General features: G+C 39.8%; 1 protein-coding gene across 1 annotated transcript in view; it reads left to right on the top strand.

The window, feature by feature from the left end:
• The first annotated feature begins 3668 nt into the window (after positions 1-3668).
• Positions 3669-17756, top strand: part of khdrbs2 (KH domain containing, RNA binding, signal transduction associated 2) — a 72860-nt gene continuing 58772 nt past the window's right edge. Inside the window, exon 1 of the mRNA XM_073482657.1 lies at positions 3669-3759. Coding sequence (XP_073338758.1) covers positions 3669-3759 — 91 coding nt within the window. The remainder of the gene's footprint in view (positions 3760-17756) is intronic.

The raw sequence follows: 17756 nt of genomic DNA, 5'->3' as shown, positions 1-17756 counted from the left end.
TGGTGAGGACACGCACGTTATGATCAATATCTGCCCCTGTTAGGCCTGTTTGGCATTTCAGATATAAGCAGAAGTAGAAATTAGCAACATCAAATAAGAAGAATTATTGTTCTCTAAGTACTTATACAGATTTATAGAGGAAAAACAAGTTAATAAAATAGTGTGTAAACCACATTCTGGCCCCTGAAACCACACATGACACGATGTGTCAGTCTCCCAAAGGACTCATCTTTGAACACCAGACGGGTAAAAAGAAATTCTGGTCCCTTGCAACACCAATGTAAAATATAAGATTTAAAGTCATTCAGTCGATCATATGAAACTAACTTTAATATAATTCTCTTTCACATGAAAAGGAATCTTATTTTGAAAAGTAACTTCTTCAAAAGCCTTTTAAACCTGCTATACAACTACATACTCAATGATAAGAACTTACATAGTCTTACAAATTGATTTCAAGGTTGTCATGAACCAAAAGCTCATGAAAATTTTGATCTGAATTTTCATTGACTTGTACAGTCTTTGATGTGTAGTGGAACATTATTAAAAGAACAATGTTAGCGTTTTACAGACAAATATGTTTTTGTCTCATTACTGTAGATTTTAACAATAAATCAGTTCACCGAATTGGTGCACAGAAACATAAATAACACCCAAATGAACACTCATTCAGCCAACACCAGCGTCTGTAGTCCCTCCACAGTCTTTATGATTCTGATCAGTGAGTCAGAATGAGCTCTAAAGGTCAAGTGGAGCCCGAATTGGTCATTCAACAGCCTCTTGTGCTCAAAACTAATTTGTGAGTAAGTAAAGCAGCCAGCCCGCTGCGCTGCAAAGAACTTTAGGATTCAAGTCCTATCAAAGCAGACGGACCAGAGAAGCATTTTATATGAGATGCAAATACACTGCTGACCCAGAGACACCAGTTCATAAGGATTTAATGAATCATTCACATGACATTAACGCTTCTCTTATGTGGTGATATATAATTTACTTTACAAGCAGGTGACTTGACCTCCTCGATTGCCTTTTGGACAGGAAGTGGAAATCTTTCATTATTATGGCTCTTACACACACAGCTCTGCTCTTAAAATACATATCAGTCAATGAGGTAGGCTGCTTATTGCATCGATGGACACTGCTCTGAATAGTCTCTACACTAAAGCTTTATAATAACTTATAATAGCTTTATATACAAAGAAAATATGAAACATTTGAAAGACAATCCTGTCCTTGACCGTGTTTTATTGAGATTTAAACTAAATTATACTGGAAGGGGATTATAAGTCAATCAAGTAACAGAGTGAGGAAACAAATGAGGAAACAAAAATCTAATAGTTATACATTAGCCAAAGTAAAATCCATTGGAAACAAGAAATGACATCATTGATATTGCTGCCTCATAAGCCAAACACCTTTTCTATTCAATATTTTTTAAACAAATGTATTTTTTTGATAATAGTGAAGTGACACAAAACAAATTAAAACAATACATAAAGGACACCACTAAACAAGAACAGATACAAACACATAAAATTATTATTTTTTTAATTAAAAGAAAAAGTAATAATTGTAGTAGCATTAGTCAAAACCAGCGACGTTCAAAATATAGTGTTCTAAATACCTCTAGAGTTCCTCTGAGCATGTGAGACCTCTCCAGTGGCCAGATGGATATAAGTTTTCCATCCATCACTGAAATAAACTTGAAACTTGAAATATCAGGGAGCTCTACATTGAACCATTTTCGTAATGTTGTGAGGCTTGTAGTATACAAAGCAATTTTCACAATATACTGTTACCTGCATTCACACTTGGAGTCCAATCCCAGTACAAAAATGATGTGAATTTAGAGGTACATCAATCCCAAATACTATTAAATCTCACTTTGGACACACAGCCAGACATTTTACAATTTTACGGCACAACCACACAAGATGAGGGGTCACATGCAGTCTGTGAAAAATCTTGGGTCTCACAGGATTTGCTAAAAGATGTCATTGTCTTTGCCTTCAACAGAGTGTTTCTCCACATCCCGTCATCCAGGTGGAAGCCAAAATCTTCCCCTCTGGATGTTTTATCATTGATATCATGTTAACAAACATTTTTCTTCCTTAAAGCAGAAGCTTTCGATTGTATATTCTCAAGTTGAATCATGTTCAAACCACTGTAATATATTGGTATGGATTGGATATAACTCCTAAGTTGTAAATAGTGGGAAAATGTGTTTAAGGGGGATCGAATTTGGTCCTAGGTTGTGAAAAAGATTTAAGAGTCCCACCTAAAAAGAGATCTTGTAACTTCCGAAATGGCCAGTTTATTTAAGAGCTTGTCAAGAAGATGCAAAATAATAATAAAGCTACGTTTATTTTTGGATAGTTTCACAGAGATGTTGGAGCAGATCAGATCATGTAACCTGTGAGAGGGCAAAATGTTCTCTGAAGGCCTCCAAGACACAAGAGCAGTAAACTATTTAAAAACAGGGCACAGTATAAATATCAAGTATGGAGCCCGGTTACAGAAAAAAAGCACTTTATGTTGTTTATTCTCATGGCACACTTTAATTTAGAATACATGATTTGATGAAAATAACAGCTTCACAAAATGTTATAATATCCACATGTGCAAAACAAGTGCATATGCTCTCAGGATGCCATATCCACTGCCCTCCACTCAGTCTCCACACAGGAACACTGCCATGTTCAGCACCATGGACAGCGACAATCAAGCCTTTCTGTGTTTTTCTGACCATCAGTCTACACTGACAGTGACCGTGCCATGCATTTTCACACAGATACAAGCTGGTGAACTCTCAGAACACTACGAGAAACTCACAGGCCACCATACTTTACGGTTTTCGAGAGAGTAATTGGATAAGAAATGTTTTTCTGGGAGATAAGGCACTATCTCTTACTAGTATGGCATTACTGATTTAGCTATAATTAAACTTTATCATATCAAAGTCAGCTATAATTCATGCTCCACTGATAGCCACTTAAAAATCCCTGACTTCAAATGAAGTAGCTCATGTCTTTATAATATACTCTTACAGCCCTGGATGCAGCCACACAACATTCCCAGTGTTATTATCAGTGTTTTCAAGATGTGTTTTTAGAATGTTCTTACTTCTTCTGCAACACAAGCTGCACAAAACTCTCAATGCACCGACTGACTGTTGGGGTGATATAACTGAAGCCCAGGCGAGCTTCAAACTTTCTTTTATCCGTTTCCCCCTCCGAGATCATCACCCAATTGGTATGCGCTCAGCGGGGAGCGTCTTTGTTTTCCAGCAGCAGCCAGTCCCTGAATATGGCCAATAATGTTGCTGAGGGGCGGGGAGCAGCGCGCTCTGCAGACCCAGCGAGTCTGAGAGTCTGGCGGAGTGCCGAGGAGAGGCAGCAGGCAGCGGTGGCGGAGATGGACTCACACCTCTGAATCACACCTCAACATCCTGCTGTCGAGCATCTCGGAGACGTTATCTTTTTATATATGTATATATATATATTTTCTGGGCTTTTCTCTTTTTTTTGCTTGTGGTGCTTTTAAAGACTGGTAAACTGAAGAGAGAAAAAGAAGCAGGAGCGGGAAGGTTTACAGTTGCATTCCGACGCGCAGCACTCCTCCCGTCGCCTCACCTGCACGGCCGGTGAAGAGGTCCGCTGTGTGTAATAATGCATCCAGATAAGCACTTACCTGAACTGGTGGCCGAGAAAAACAGCCTGGACCCCTCCTTTGTGCATGCGGTGCGCCTGCTTGCAGAAGGTAAATCAGGTATTGTTATTTTATTTTATTTTTTTTATCTACTCTTCTTTGCGCACTTGTTTATGAGCAGCATCCGCCGGGTTCTCTGCAAATGAGAGCACCATTGCATTGCATTTAGGGGAAGTGCAGTGGCCCCGATGTGAGATTATTTGAACACACTGCCCTTGGCTCTTTTAGTGTTTGCTTGATTGCAGTGAATTTGTTGTGTGTTAGATGGTAGAAAGCTGCTGTTTGGCTCCAGTGCTGAACTTTTTCCACCACAAGCGCAGAGACAGAAAGTGAAGTCGGTGTGAAGTCAGAGAGTTTTCACCTCTTATTCTAACCAGCTGACCTCCAAGGTCAAGTTAGCTGGCACATGGCACCTGGAATGGCACCCAATTGCTTTAATTGTATAATGACTGGATTTAAACTGTGCTGCTACTATTCAGATATGTTCGGTGTATTGCCATCGACTGCCTATTCAGCATGGAGTTAGATCAGGATCTCCTGCAAAGACTGTTTCATATCAAATTTGGCAATGTTATATTGTGATTATGGGACCAGAAACAAGCTGCATGCTGTCAGAAAAGACTTCTGCAAACCATCTCGAGTTTTCTTGAAGAAAACGTGTGTACACAGACCAAATGTCATCATCAGTCTGATATTGTAAAGTACCTTCACCCATCACCACTTACAGTAACTGATAACCGTCATCAAGGTCATAGAAGGGACTTGATGCCACTGAGACAGATGTTCCACAGTCTCTCCTCTGACTTAATGTAACGGTATGTCTAACAGGGCAGTATAATCAGACTCAGCCTGCAGCATATCAAGTACTCTTTCATACTGCAGGTAGCCTTGGTCTCATTCACATGCTGCTGAGAATGTGTCACTTTTGATAGGAACTTATCACCGTAAAGCAAACACAAGAACTCAGCTCAGCTCACCTGCTCTACAGATGTAACTTTTGCATTTCGCCAGAGACAGTGGGCTCTGGTGAAAATAGCACTTAAAGGCTGTTTGAATTGGGGATCGACCATCGGCTGATACAGATAGAGATTATTAGTAATTAATGAGACCACTAACCAATATATGGAAATGATATACATTTTTGCAGTAAAAATAAAAATCTTAGTGTAAAAATTAAAAATTACCAGTGATGGAAGGGAAGTAGGGTTTTGTATTTGTAGTAGTATTTGGTTATTTGGTCATTTTAGTTACTTTGCAGATTCAGATTATTCAGTGTTAATAGGCTATTCACTGTGACTAAGCATGGGCCAATATGAACATTTCCCTATTACCCTGTTTAACACACTTGAAATTCCCAATATTATCCTGATAATCAATGAAATATTTATTGATATTTTTAATAACTCTTAAAATTGCACCAAAACCTTCTGGAATCACAATTTATTTTATTGCATCACCAGTAAGACACACATCTTTTATTAGTGAAAAACAAACAAAGAATCTTAAATAAGTAATCATAAATCTTTAGGTCCTCCTGAGCAAAGTAAGGATAAATAAATGGTGGTAACCTCTTCATCCGGACATTCTTTTCTTTGGAATCCGTAGTATTTACACGCATCCCGTTTAACTTGTTTTTGTGGGGGCTACAATTAGCCATGCCCTCAGCCACGGTGCAGGGCTTAGGCAATTTAAAACAAATCAGAAAACCACTATAGGACTGTACATCAGAAAGCTGTATAGCTTTTTCAAGTCATTCATGTGAGGATATTCATGATTTACTGGATTCTCGATTTTCCTGATAATGGAAATTCACCACAATCAACTTGCTGATAAAGGTTTTCAGTCGTTGACCTAACGGGCCTTCATGTGGGTTGCTAGGTGAGCCACAATCAACTTGTTGCGTTTTATCACGATCTGCAATAAAATAATTATTGTCCCACCCCTACTTGTCATGTGTGACTAATTAGATAGTGTTGTAGGCGGGACATTGAGTAAGACCACAGAGTGGTGACTACAGATAGAGAAAACATGCTGCATATGAGCCAAAGCAGCACATTTTTAAATGTATTTCGGATACGAAAAATCACAGATGCAGATAATTGGAAAAATGCTCAATATCGGCCCTGATAATTGGCCAGGCCGATAGTTTGTCTATTCCTATGGTGAATGTATGAAACAGTATATTTTTCTTCTAGCTTTATAGACCCAGAAGTGTTCAGCCCACATAGACTTACAGTTCACTTCTTAGATTATATACAGAGGCACGAGAAAACACACAGGAAAACACTTGGTGCTGCGTCCTTGTATGTAAACATTGTATATCATGTGTAAAATGAGCAAATAAAAAAAAAACATGCTTTCATATGTGGACTGTACAGAAAAATCTCAGTTCAGTGAAACTTAAAGGGGCTCTGCATGTATTAATCACTTTTTTATCTGCCATATGTGAGCAGATTGTAACATGACAGGAAAAAATGAGACCTTCCCCGTCTCTTTCGGTTGCCTATACCAGCCTGGGGATGATTTGTTTAAGTTGTTTAATACTGCTGGACTGTGGATTTCTCAGTGAAGGACTCTGGTTGTATTTTCGGCAACAGTCCAAAGGATTGAGACCTTATGCTAGCTTGAGTGCCTCGCCTCAGTGAATCTCTCCATTCCATTATCAGAGAGCAACATCAGCTAACATTAGTTTAGAAATGGAGTCTGCTGACATAAGTCCCACCGAGCCCCTTTGATGTAAACATTGACTTTTATATATTAATCTGTCATTTTCAATTAAAAAACATAACCTCATCAATGATAATTCTGATTATTATCATGAGATTGGTCATTTTAAGGCAACATCTGACCCCATCGATTTAAGTCATTAATTATGTGCCAACCTTAAAAGCCACGATCTTGCTGAAATGTTTTTTTTTTCCAACTGTTTTCGACTTATTTGTTAAAAGAAGTGAAGTCAGGCTGTGTGTTAGATTAATAACCTCGGTGCCTCTGCCCCTTGAGCTCTCCCTTTTGAAATGTGTTGATGAGACACCTGACAGTCCCGCTCTTGTCGCTAACTATGATGCAGATGGGATCATCTGTCACCCAGTGCACTTTGCCAAATTTAGTCAAGACTGACTCACATAGCCAGGATACATTAAAAAGTCTTGTCTTTATCGTGTTCGCCCCAGTGAACAACAGTTAGCATGATAAAATGAGGTTATGGATTCAGTCATTTAAAAATATTTTTGTTAATTTATGTTTATGTCATTCAGTTAAAGCAGTGTTTGTGAATTAATCACAGATACCCTTGCAGTTCCCTATAATATACAATATTACTACTACAATACAGCATAGTACTGCACACAATAATACAATACACAGCAAAACATCATAATACGTTACACTAGAATAGCATCTATTTCCCTGAAAAGAATCCAGTTTGCAAGGTCAACAGAAAATGCGTCATAAGCAATCGTTTACAATCAGTATATTAAACTGTCAGTTCAGCTCCTAGTGTCAACTCTGAAAATGTTCAATACAGTCAGCCGTGGGCAGCCTGTGAAATAATGTTCATAATTTCCCCTCAGTTGTTATCATTTTTGTCAGTCTCGGCCCATGGATAATGCAGAATCGTGCATATCAGTGGACAGCAGGATAAAGTGTGTGTACAGATTTATAGATTCACAGCTATTCATCACTGAAAAGAAAAAGCATGTAATCCTGCATTATTCACATCATGCACAATGAACAGCAGAACATGGATTTACCATGGTCTCAGTTAACAGCGGCGTATTTATGAAATGAATTACTTATCTGTGCAAATGATGTTGCCTCCGAAGTAATTTGTCTTTCTTTGAGCAGATTTAAAGCTGTTTGGGACAAAGCTCTTCCAGCGGGTGGGTGGGGATAAATCTCTCTCAGAGTCAAGTGTGAGCTTTGTGTTTTCTTTAATATTGAGAGAAGTAATAAAAAAGTGAAGATTGATGGAATAACTTTGTATTCTATACAATAAATACAACATGTACTACACTTTGGATATTAGTTGTCAACCAGTCGTCCCAGTTTCCGCCAAAACCTGAATAAAGTCATCTTATTTCAGTGAAGCATGAGCCTAATGTTGGCTCAGATTGACAGACAAAAGCCAGTTCCTTTATGTGTTGCTCTTAAATTTGACTGCTTTGACGAAAAAATAGCGTCATTATTTTCAAAAGTGGGTTGAACTCAGATTCAAGAAATGGAAGCCTTCAATGGCGCCCTGTGGTTTCCTTTGCAAGGCTCGCCTACACCCCATGTAGCGCCATCTTGCCATGGAAACCACTGGGATCCCTGATAAAAGAAAAGCACACTGGGAGGCGGGAGTGACACGTTTGATGGACAGGGAGAAGAACATGTGCTGTGTTTCCATTTTTAGGATAATGGGGACATTTCTGCACATTTTTGGAACAAACACCGCATCTAGTTTACATTGTCAGTAAGCATTTTGACAGGGCCTATGATATCTCAAATACCTTGCTGTGCTGCTTGGCACAGTGACAATACAAGCAGATCTGCATGAGATTTGTCTCTGAATAAAAGATGAGTATAGATATGGAGGAGGACCAACACCATGAATCATGACAAGTTAAACATAATATTATGTGCGTCTTAAAATGTGAAATGCCACATTATCTGAGCTCACAACACCCTGTAATCCACAGCGTTTTTGAGTTTTGTACTTTAAAGGAGACATATTATGCTCATTTTCAGGTTAATCATTTTATTTGGGGTCACTAGAATAGGTTTACTTGCTTTAATGCTCAAAAAACACATCATTTCCCTCATACTATCCAGTGCTGCAGCACTGTATTCCCTGTCTGTCTAAAACGCTCAGTTTTAGCTCTTGTCTCATTAAGCCCCCCTCCTGAATACTCATCTGTCTCCTCTGATTGGTCAGCTCACACACGCCTGACCCAGTACCGCTAACGACAACAGAGCAGCTGTGGTAAATCAATTCTTATGTGCCAAACTTAATAATGCAAATGTGTCACCTCGTGACATCACAAAGTCACGGAATTAAAGGTGGGACTACTGACGAGCCGTTTCAGGAGCAGTGTTTTCGGTTGGAGAGAGGAGCTTCCATTGGTGTGGACTTTCTTTTTTCCTTAAGTATTTTTTGGTATTTATGGCTTTATTGACAGGACAGTTCAGAGGAAACAGGATGAGAGAGAGGGAGGATGACACAAAGCAGAGGGCCGCAGGTCGGACTCGAGCCCTGGGCCGCTGCAGCGAGGACAGGGCTCGGTACATGGGATGCCTGCTCTATCAACTGAGCTAACGGATGCCCCACTTTAAAGGTTTTTTACATGCACAAGAACCTATAAAACACTGAAGGAGATGAAAAAAACACAAGAGGTCTCCTTTAATATCTCCTTGTATTTAGTTTCAAGTTTTCACTGGAGCACTGAGCTGTACTTTCTTGTGGTTTAAATCAAATCATTTCTATTTATATAGCCCATCACATTGCCTCAGTGGGCTTGCTCAGTGGTTCTCATGTGTGCACACAGAAATAGATATGGTAAGAAAGCGGTAAAGAAATCAGCTGTTAATAACAGTGTTAGTCAGTTTCTGCTTGCAAACATTGCATATGTAAGAGTAAAGTCTGTGGGACAAACTGTAGGCTGATTAAAATGCTCAATCAATTTCAGTCTTTGAAATGCGAGCACTGGCCACATACTGGGCAGTGACCTGTAGACTTTAATTACAACTAATCAGACAAAACATGAACCTGTGCAACTGTTTAGCCCTAGTTTCAGTCAGCTATTAATGGAGACCGGTAATTATTACAGACTGAGATGGTGAGCCTCAATGTGTAACTGTTAAGGAGATATAAATCTTACTCTATACTCCGAATATGAGACTTTTATTGCAAAAAGGGTCACGGCTTTTTGCATGCGGCTGAATACAATCAATTATAGGAGCACGCAAAACAAAGACTCATCTTAGTCACAAAATATAACTTCTATTAAAAAGACATGTGTTACATTCTCACAATTGATTTTGGTAATGCTTCACCACAGTGCGGAGTTCTCGCTCAAAGAATTGATTCTCATTTAATCTCTCTCTTTCTCTCTTGTTTAATAAATTGTTGCACACATTTTCAGTGTCTCCATTATGGCTCGGTATCCAGCAGTGACCCGGCTCACAGCGACAGATAAACACCACCCCATGTGGTATGACCTATCAAAAGGACACAAAAATTACATTTCGGGAAAGTGAGACATTGCATTACATTTTCGGCATTTAGCCGACACTCTTATCAAGAGCGACTTACAATGAGTGCATGGGTCGAATAAGATTAAATTCCAAGGTCGCGAACATTTCAGGCGACAGAAATGAGTGGATGAGCCGCTGCACTCAGACAATAGATATCAGATTATGTTACTGCACCTCTTGAATGTTCGCATATAACAGTGAAGTTAAGAGATAGAGCAAAAAGAGACAAAAATCTGGGGAAAGTGCAAGATGAACTGTGCCGTCAGGTGTTAAGGACAGAAGCTGAATTACTGTCTTTATGATGCAAATGATACAAGTCCTCTCCCATACTCTGGTAAAACTGGAATGTGTTCGCTAAATCACTTTCAATCCACTTGTAAGTGACAGCACTGAGGTGTCTGCCAGCTACAGCCATCACACCTCCACACAGGATGTTAGTGCGGATGATTTTTTAAAATCAGTACATGCTGATAGAGGCTAATGTGCTGTTTCATCCAACATACCAGTGATTATATCTACACAAAAGTGCTACAGGGAGCAGGATGCAAAGTGAACACAGTCAGGACTGAAAGAAAGAGATGTACATCGATCAATCAGATGGTTAATCATTGCAGATTTGTCTCATTCATGCTGAACTGGCATCTAACACAGCAGCCCAGACGCCAGGATATAATATTGGCAGCTAATGTTAGTGCAAACCACTGATACGTTCACATCTGTGCATGTCACAGGCTCCGTTTTATATTGACATTTCAACAAAATCTGTCATATCTCGTTGACCACAGATGTTTATGACCTGACTGTCATATCGAGAGGCAGAGGGGATTGTAGTAGTTTGTAAGTGTGAAAGCACTGGAGATTTTTACGGAGACCTCAGGATCGATTTCCAGCTGTCTTTGTGGTGACAAAACAGGTATTTTAAGCCAAAACATGATATTTTCCTAAACCTTACCAAGTGGTTTTTGTGCCTTAACCTCACCAGACCATAAGCACAGCATTATCACGAGATAAAACTGAAAGTTGAACGTAAAATAATGTAAAGTGCCAATATTCTTGTAAATAAATATTTTTCTGCAGATTGGGTTGAACACACGACTTAAGTTAAAAACGGATGATCCATGCTGTCTTTGCAATTGGATATTAAAAGATCAGGCAGGTAGAAAATCAAAAAAGTGAGCTTTAATGAAACCTGTAGTGCACAAAAGTGAAGTCAGGCAACAAAACTGACAAAAACAGGCTGGGGCAAGTCCAACAAAACTTAAGGGATTTACAAAACTGAGTACAAACCAGGGTGAAGCTCGGGGAACACAAGCAGGATTGCAAAAATACCACAAGGGCAGAAAACATGAGGAGCAAACACAATGACACCAGGAGCAAAACAGACAAACAGACAAGTGAAGGAACAGACAAGGGGTGCATCTCATTCCTATTATTTGTTGTTTCCTCGCTCCTCGCTTGAATTGGAAGTCGTTCCTGTCTGCCATCTTGCAGGCCGTCCCAAAGCTCTTATTTGTGCTGCGATGATCAAGGACTCGAGGAGCGATCTCTGAGGAGCGATGAGCGAGGACACATGAGAGCAACCTTCATGGAAGTCTTTTTACCGGCTGACGCGCCCCCTTAGTGGATATCAGTTATTGATTGAACACTGCAGCCGATCTGACAGATAGCAGATTAAACTCAAGTGTATCTCTTGTTTGTTTTCTGATTCACCACCGAGTCAAAATGTGTCATCCTGACTGAAACCACAAACAACTTTCTCCATTTATTAGAAACTTTTTTCTTTTCATGGTCCTGTTTTGCACACTGATCATTCTCAAATGTTGGGTTAGACATGTTACATCATTTCAATTTCCCCTTAAACATTTAGCTTAAAAATAGTTTTCAGAAGACACCATAATCACATTCTGGGTAATTAAATTATGATTTCACAATCTGAATATCAATGAATAGAGAGGCAAATGATGAATAAATAATATAAACGCATTCTGCCAGATTAAATGGTTCCTGTGCCTCTGAGCAGACACAGTGCACAGTATAAATACAGACTGCAGCTTGTTATTTATGTGCAGGTGTTTGTTAAATAGGTAACAGACAGAAAATCGCAGGCGCAGTTTGAACTTTAAGGTTGTGGGTTCACAAGAAAACTCCAAAGGAAGTTTAAAGTGTACAACAGAAGCTTCGTTGGCACGAAAAGCATCATATCCCGACTAATAGGTCCAGTGAGTGATAAAATTGCAGGGATGAAACAGGAACTGAACTCGCTCAAACCACAAAACCAGACAGCAAAGCAGATGCAGATACAGCTGTTAGAGTTTTTCCAGAGATCAGCCTTTGGGAAAAAAGTGATCATCCAGGAAAAGTGTTTGCCGTCCGCTTTAAAGATATTCAAACTTGGTGGAGGATTGGTGATAATCTAGGGCACAGCAGTTAAAGTAATGCAGTCATGAGGATAATTGCAGTCTAATTTCAAAGTGTAGGCCTAAACTATATTCCCTATAACTTCAATCATGTAAATGTCTGAACTGATTACACTATAAAGTGCAAAGAGACGTTTAGTTTAATCACGGTAGTGATGCGAGGGTCTCTCCATGGACACTGCAGAAGATCCATAGATTGGGTGGTCCAGGTCATGAAAATAAATATTGTGATTAAAATCAGATGGGCTGCTGGTCGGTTAAATAATACATCCCATTAATAAGGGAAAATTACATTACATGCGCGATAAGAAACAATATAAATGCATCTCTCCATTAAAAGAGCTGTGCACAATTACGCACGCGGCACTATCAGTTTAACTTTATTGATTATGTAAATCTCTCGACTGACAGCTGATCCATCTTTGATCAGCTGCAGCCATCATCAGAAATGGACGTTGCTTCACGTGACGCTGCAGAGGAAAGGACGACTCGTTTCTCTTAAAACATATTACCTCGTTTCCTCGTGCCTCTCCACAAATCCCTTGTGGAAGGGACTAAGATACAATTAAAATAAGCAAGTGAGGTAAACGAGGATGCAATTAAGAGAAATGAGAAGTTATTAACTAATTCTAAGTAACTAATGAAACACGGATGAACAGGAAGAAGGTGGGAAAAAGACAAAGACAGGAAATGACCCAAACCACGGCAGACTTATAGACTTCCCTCCTTAACAAACCAATGGCTCCAAATGCAATGAAAACATCTGACAAAATGTATACAAACATATAGGACATGCACTCTTCACCAGTACAGTTACATGCACATATTGTAGATACAGTGCAAATATACAATATACACCTACAGGTCATATACATGTTGGGAGTGCTATTAAAATATGTGTATAACAGTCATACATTTGCACATATATTACAAACACTACACTGTATTCAAACCAGTGATAGCATGTCATGTATCTTCATATATATTAAAGGTCCCATATTATACTGTTTTTCATCAATTTCACTTCAATTGGTTGTATAAGCTTAATAAGCCAACACTCAGGAATTTGTGTGTTGTCCACCATTACATGAGAGACTCCCCTCTCCCTAACACAACCACCCGGCTCCAGTCCCCCACTGACCTGCAACAGGTAACATCTAAAAACAGCTAGCGAAAGCTGTGTTTGTCTCCAACACAGTCTCCAAACTCTTGGACACTGTTTGCATAGTCTCTGTCTCCAGTCTGCACGTTTCCAGACTTTTTACTGTGACAACCTCGAGCTCCCTCGTAATATTATTAACATTAAACTCGCTTCAAACGCCACTGCAAAGCGGACCAAAGCGGAGCTAACTAGTTAGCCAATTTCAAGCTGACTTCACCATACTCGTAGGCAACTGTAAATACTATCAAAACGTGGCGACACTTACCTGTGGCTCGGGTGCAGTTGCTGGGTCCCGTATGGTTGGGACTGATCCTTTTACGAGGGTCAGTGTCGAGGCAAAGCCAGCTTTGTACTGACCCTCGTTACCCCCCCCCCGGATATCTCCGGGGAGAGGGGGGAGTGTTTTCGCACAGAGGAGCCCAGCCTATGCAAATCACTCCTGTCGTTACGTAAGGACAGGAGCTGAATCTGAACAGCCTGTAGGAGCCCTGTTTTACCAGCGGGTGGGCTGCAGAGACCATGCAGACGTTGCTTTCCTCATTCTGGGAGTTTGTAGACTCAGGGAGGACCAGTTTCTATATGTAGAGACCAGAGAAAACGTGTTTTTCATAATATGGGACCTATTTAAAGCATATTTCTCAAATTGCAGCTGTATATGTATATTAAAGTCACACTTATATGAAAATAAATTGATGGGGTTTTGTTGGATGTTTTCCATCCTTCCTGGCTTGTAAGTAGTTCTAATGAATAGATGATTATTGAAACTCCATCATGATTAAAATGTGTATGATTTGCCCACTTTTTTTATATGTAATTTGCTCGAATAGTAATTACTTTTACACTTCGCTTTCCATCGCACGTTCAGCAGAGAATTTGAAGATGGCATTATAATTAGATTGGAGATGTAATACTTTTATCAACGTGTCAGCGGCTAAATGCAATTTGCCTCGGTGCCGCTCAGTTAAAAAGCACATAAACGTCATGTGGCCAAACATATTACCAGCCCCCGTGCCTTTAGATTCATCAGTCCACAGTGACAAAAGACAAAGCTGAATGCATGTCTGGTACTGCAGATCTACCCCGCTAGGCGGAGTGCTATTACTTCGCTCTCTGATGTGAACAAGCAATCAGTTATTGCCAAATTATTTTACCCATTCATTTTTGCTGCCTTTGTGAAGTCATTATTGTACATATACAATTCAGGTAGAAGAAATCAATGAATAATTTAGCTGTCTAGAGGCTAATGGCAGCACTCAACAAAGCCTTTGCATTTTGGTTACTGCAATTGCTTTAAATGCCTACAGTGCAATCAAGCATATAAAGCAGTAATCACTCAATTCAGTATTGAGTCACCACAATTGGGATTGTTGTTTTGATATAAACCAAAAACATCATGACTCTAAACTCACAATATTCGGTTATTTTAGAGGGGACAAGTGGCAATATTATGCTTATTTTCAGGTCCATATTTTGGGTTAATACTAGAACAGGTTTACATGCTTTAGAAACACCAATAAGCACTGCATTCCCCCTCTGTCTGAAAATGCTCAGTTTGAGCTCATGAGTCTTTAAGGCCACCCCTCCCGAATACAGTGTCTCCTCTGATTGGTCAGCTCACACACGCCTGACCCAGCACCGCTAACAACAACTGAGCAGCGACGCTAAATTAATTCTCATGTGCCAAACTAGCTGCTAGGCACAAATTATGCAAATTACATGGCGACGCAAGTCACAGAATTAAAGGCGAGACTAGCGATGAGGCGTTCGAGGAGCAGCGTTTTCTGTGGGAGAGAGGAGCTTCTTTGGTGTGGACTTTGGCCTTTTTAACTTTTAGATATTTTTCATGCACAGGAACCTATATAAAACACTGATGTAAAGGGGAAAAAAAACACAGTAGGTCTCCTTTAAGAGGTTTTTAGGGGTTTTATTGAAAGCTTAAAACAAACAGGTGGATAAGTGCTGTTGTAACACAAACAGCCCAAATTACAAGTTGAGAGTCCAAACATGTGTTTTCTAGCAATTTCCTATTTGCAGTTTCCCTTTTCTGCTCATCCATCACTTTGCAGGTTATTCAGGGTTTTCTAGCCTTTTAGCCAGCTTTGCAAAATAAAAGGTGAGCAGAGTCAAAACAAAAAAAAATAAAAAATGGGAAGGTTGCTTACTGTGTGCTTTATTTGTCTACACAGAGCACATGTCAGATCCCAGGACAGTCTGCTCTGTTGGGTGTGATGAGCTTCATCTTCATGCTCTGTTTTATCTCATCAAATCCCCGTGTGGCGTGACAGCTCGACGGTGTGGGGATTAATCAAACCAGTGTTGGAAGAAATGAATTTTGATTGGATTCATTACAGTGGACTGTTTTATCACTGGATGTCTGTTTGAGTGTGTGAGTTTTCTCTGGATCCACGTTTCTCTGTTGACCCATCAGAAAACAAAACCCCCCCAGCAGTTTAGCAAGAGACAATTTGATCTCACCAACATCTTCTTCGAGTTGAAAGCACACACATTTTTACAAATAGCTCCACTTCAGCAGTAGAACAAACTGCATGCTTTAGTAGCATGGACTGTAAGGCAAACAACAGCTGAAATCCAATAAAGCCACGATGTGAGGATAAACAGCCGAGCAGTAAACATATTAACTCCAACAAATGATGAAGCTCCCGTCCGCCTTTTCTCTTATTGAACAGCACACATGCTTCTTTACACTGATAGTAGCTCAAACATTTATTGATGGTATTTTCTTCTTAGCAAAGTATACTAGAGCTTCCAGTGACTTTTAGATAGGTGGAATTCCAAGTCCAATCCATCACAATGTGTATTCATGACATGTATGTACATTTTTTTTTTGTTCTGCTCATTAAGAAAATCCTGTTTAGTATCAACTAGGGCCATATAACAATATTATATTGTTGTTGTGATATGAGACTATATATAATCTTAGAATTTTGATGTCATGATGTGGCAAGTGTTGACCCCCTTAGTTAAGACGTCCCCCCAAAAGAGATCAAATAAAATCAAAATCAAATCAAGGCCAAGCTCAGGGTATGATGATCCAGATCCGTCAATATGTGAGGCAGCAGGAGCCAGGAGAGGTAAATGTTCCCAGGGCAATGGTCCATCAGGAGGGAGCCTGAATGAAAAGAGAGGAGGAGGAGGAGGAGGAAGCTATAGAGAGGGGACAGTGAGAGAGCGACACAGCTTGCAACTTGTGGGAACAGAAAACAAAGACACATGTTAGAGAAATGCAATGTTAATCAGAATAAACAGGACAATGTGAATTCTAATACTACAGGTAAGAGACTCATTGAGACTGAGACCGACCCACTGAGGAAGCTAGCAATCGAAGTCAAGGACTGATTAAAGGTTAAGTCAAAGAAGTATGTTTTGAGTTCAGATTTAAAGGCGTCAGTAGAGCCAGATTGTCTGATGTCAGCTGGGAGGTTATTCCAGAGGAAGGGGCCCGATAGGAAAAAGCCCTGCAGCCAGCTGACTTCTCTTTAACCCTGGGAACCATCAGGAGCCCTGAATTCTGAGAGTGTAATGCACAAGGTGGAATATATGGTATAATGAGATCTGACATATACAGTTTTGTATGTCATCAGCAGCACCTTAAAGTCTGATCTTATATGAATTTGGAGCCAATGCAGTGAGGCTAGGATTAGTGTAATATGATCAAATGTTCTTGTACGTGTTCAGACTCTAGCAGTATTTCATCAAAGATATTGTGATATTTGAAATTGTTTCCCTGTCCTAGTATTTATTAAATGCTTCTGAGCAGATTCCAATATATATTTATATTGTGTTTTGCGACATTGCCTTAAAATATCATGATATTGCCCAGCTGATACTAATGTTTTCTGGTTTACTGAGGGCAACTAGTGGCTGAAAGCCATATTTCAAAAAATCTCTGAAATGAACTTAAAATCTAAAATCTATAAATAGGTAAAATGTCGCTCAGTCAGTGTTGATGCTCTGTGTTGCTGCACAATGACCAAAGCAGATTTAATTACCCCTAAGCCATGGCAGGCTGATCGGGCATTTTGCAGCAGAGCCTTGTCTCCTATAACTCATACAGTTGCACACATTTTTCTGGTTGCTGCCCAGCTAAACCATTTTTTTCACTCTTGGCTGCTGAGCGGCTCGGCTGAAGCAGTTTGGGCAGCGCAACAGAGAGGATCAAGAGCACCAGAATAGTCACTGAGAGTGTTTTACTCATTCAGTCCCCCCGATGA

The sequence above is a fragment of the Pagrus major genome, chromosome 15 (assembly GCF_040436345.1).
Source record: "Pagrus major chromosome 15, Pma_NU_1.0".
NCBI lineage: Eukaryota > Metazoa > Chordata > Actinopteri > Spariformes > Sparidae > Pagrus > Pagrus major.
This window is presented reverse-complemented; position numbering and strand designations above follow the sequence as displayed.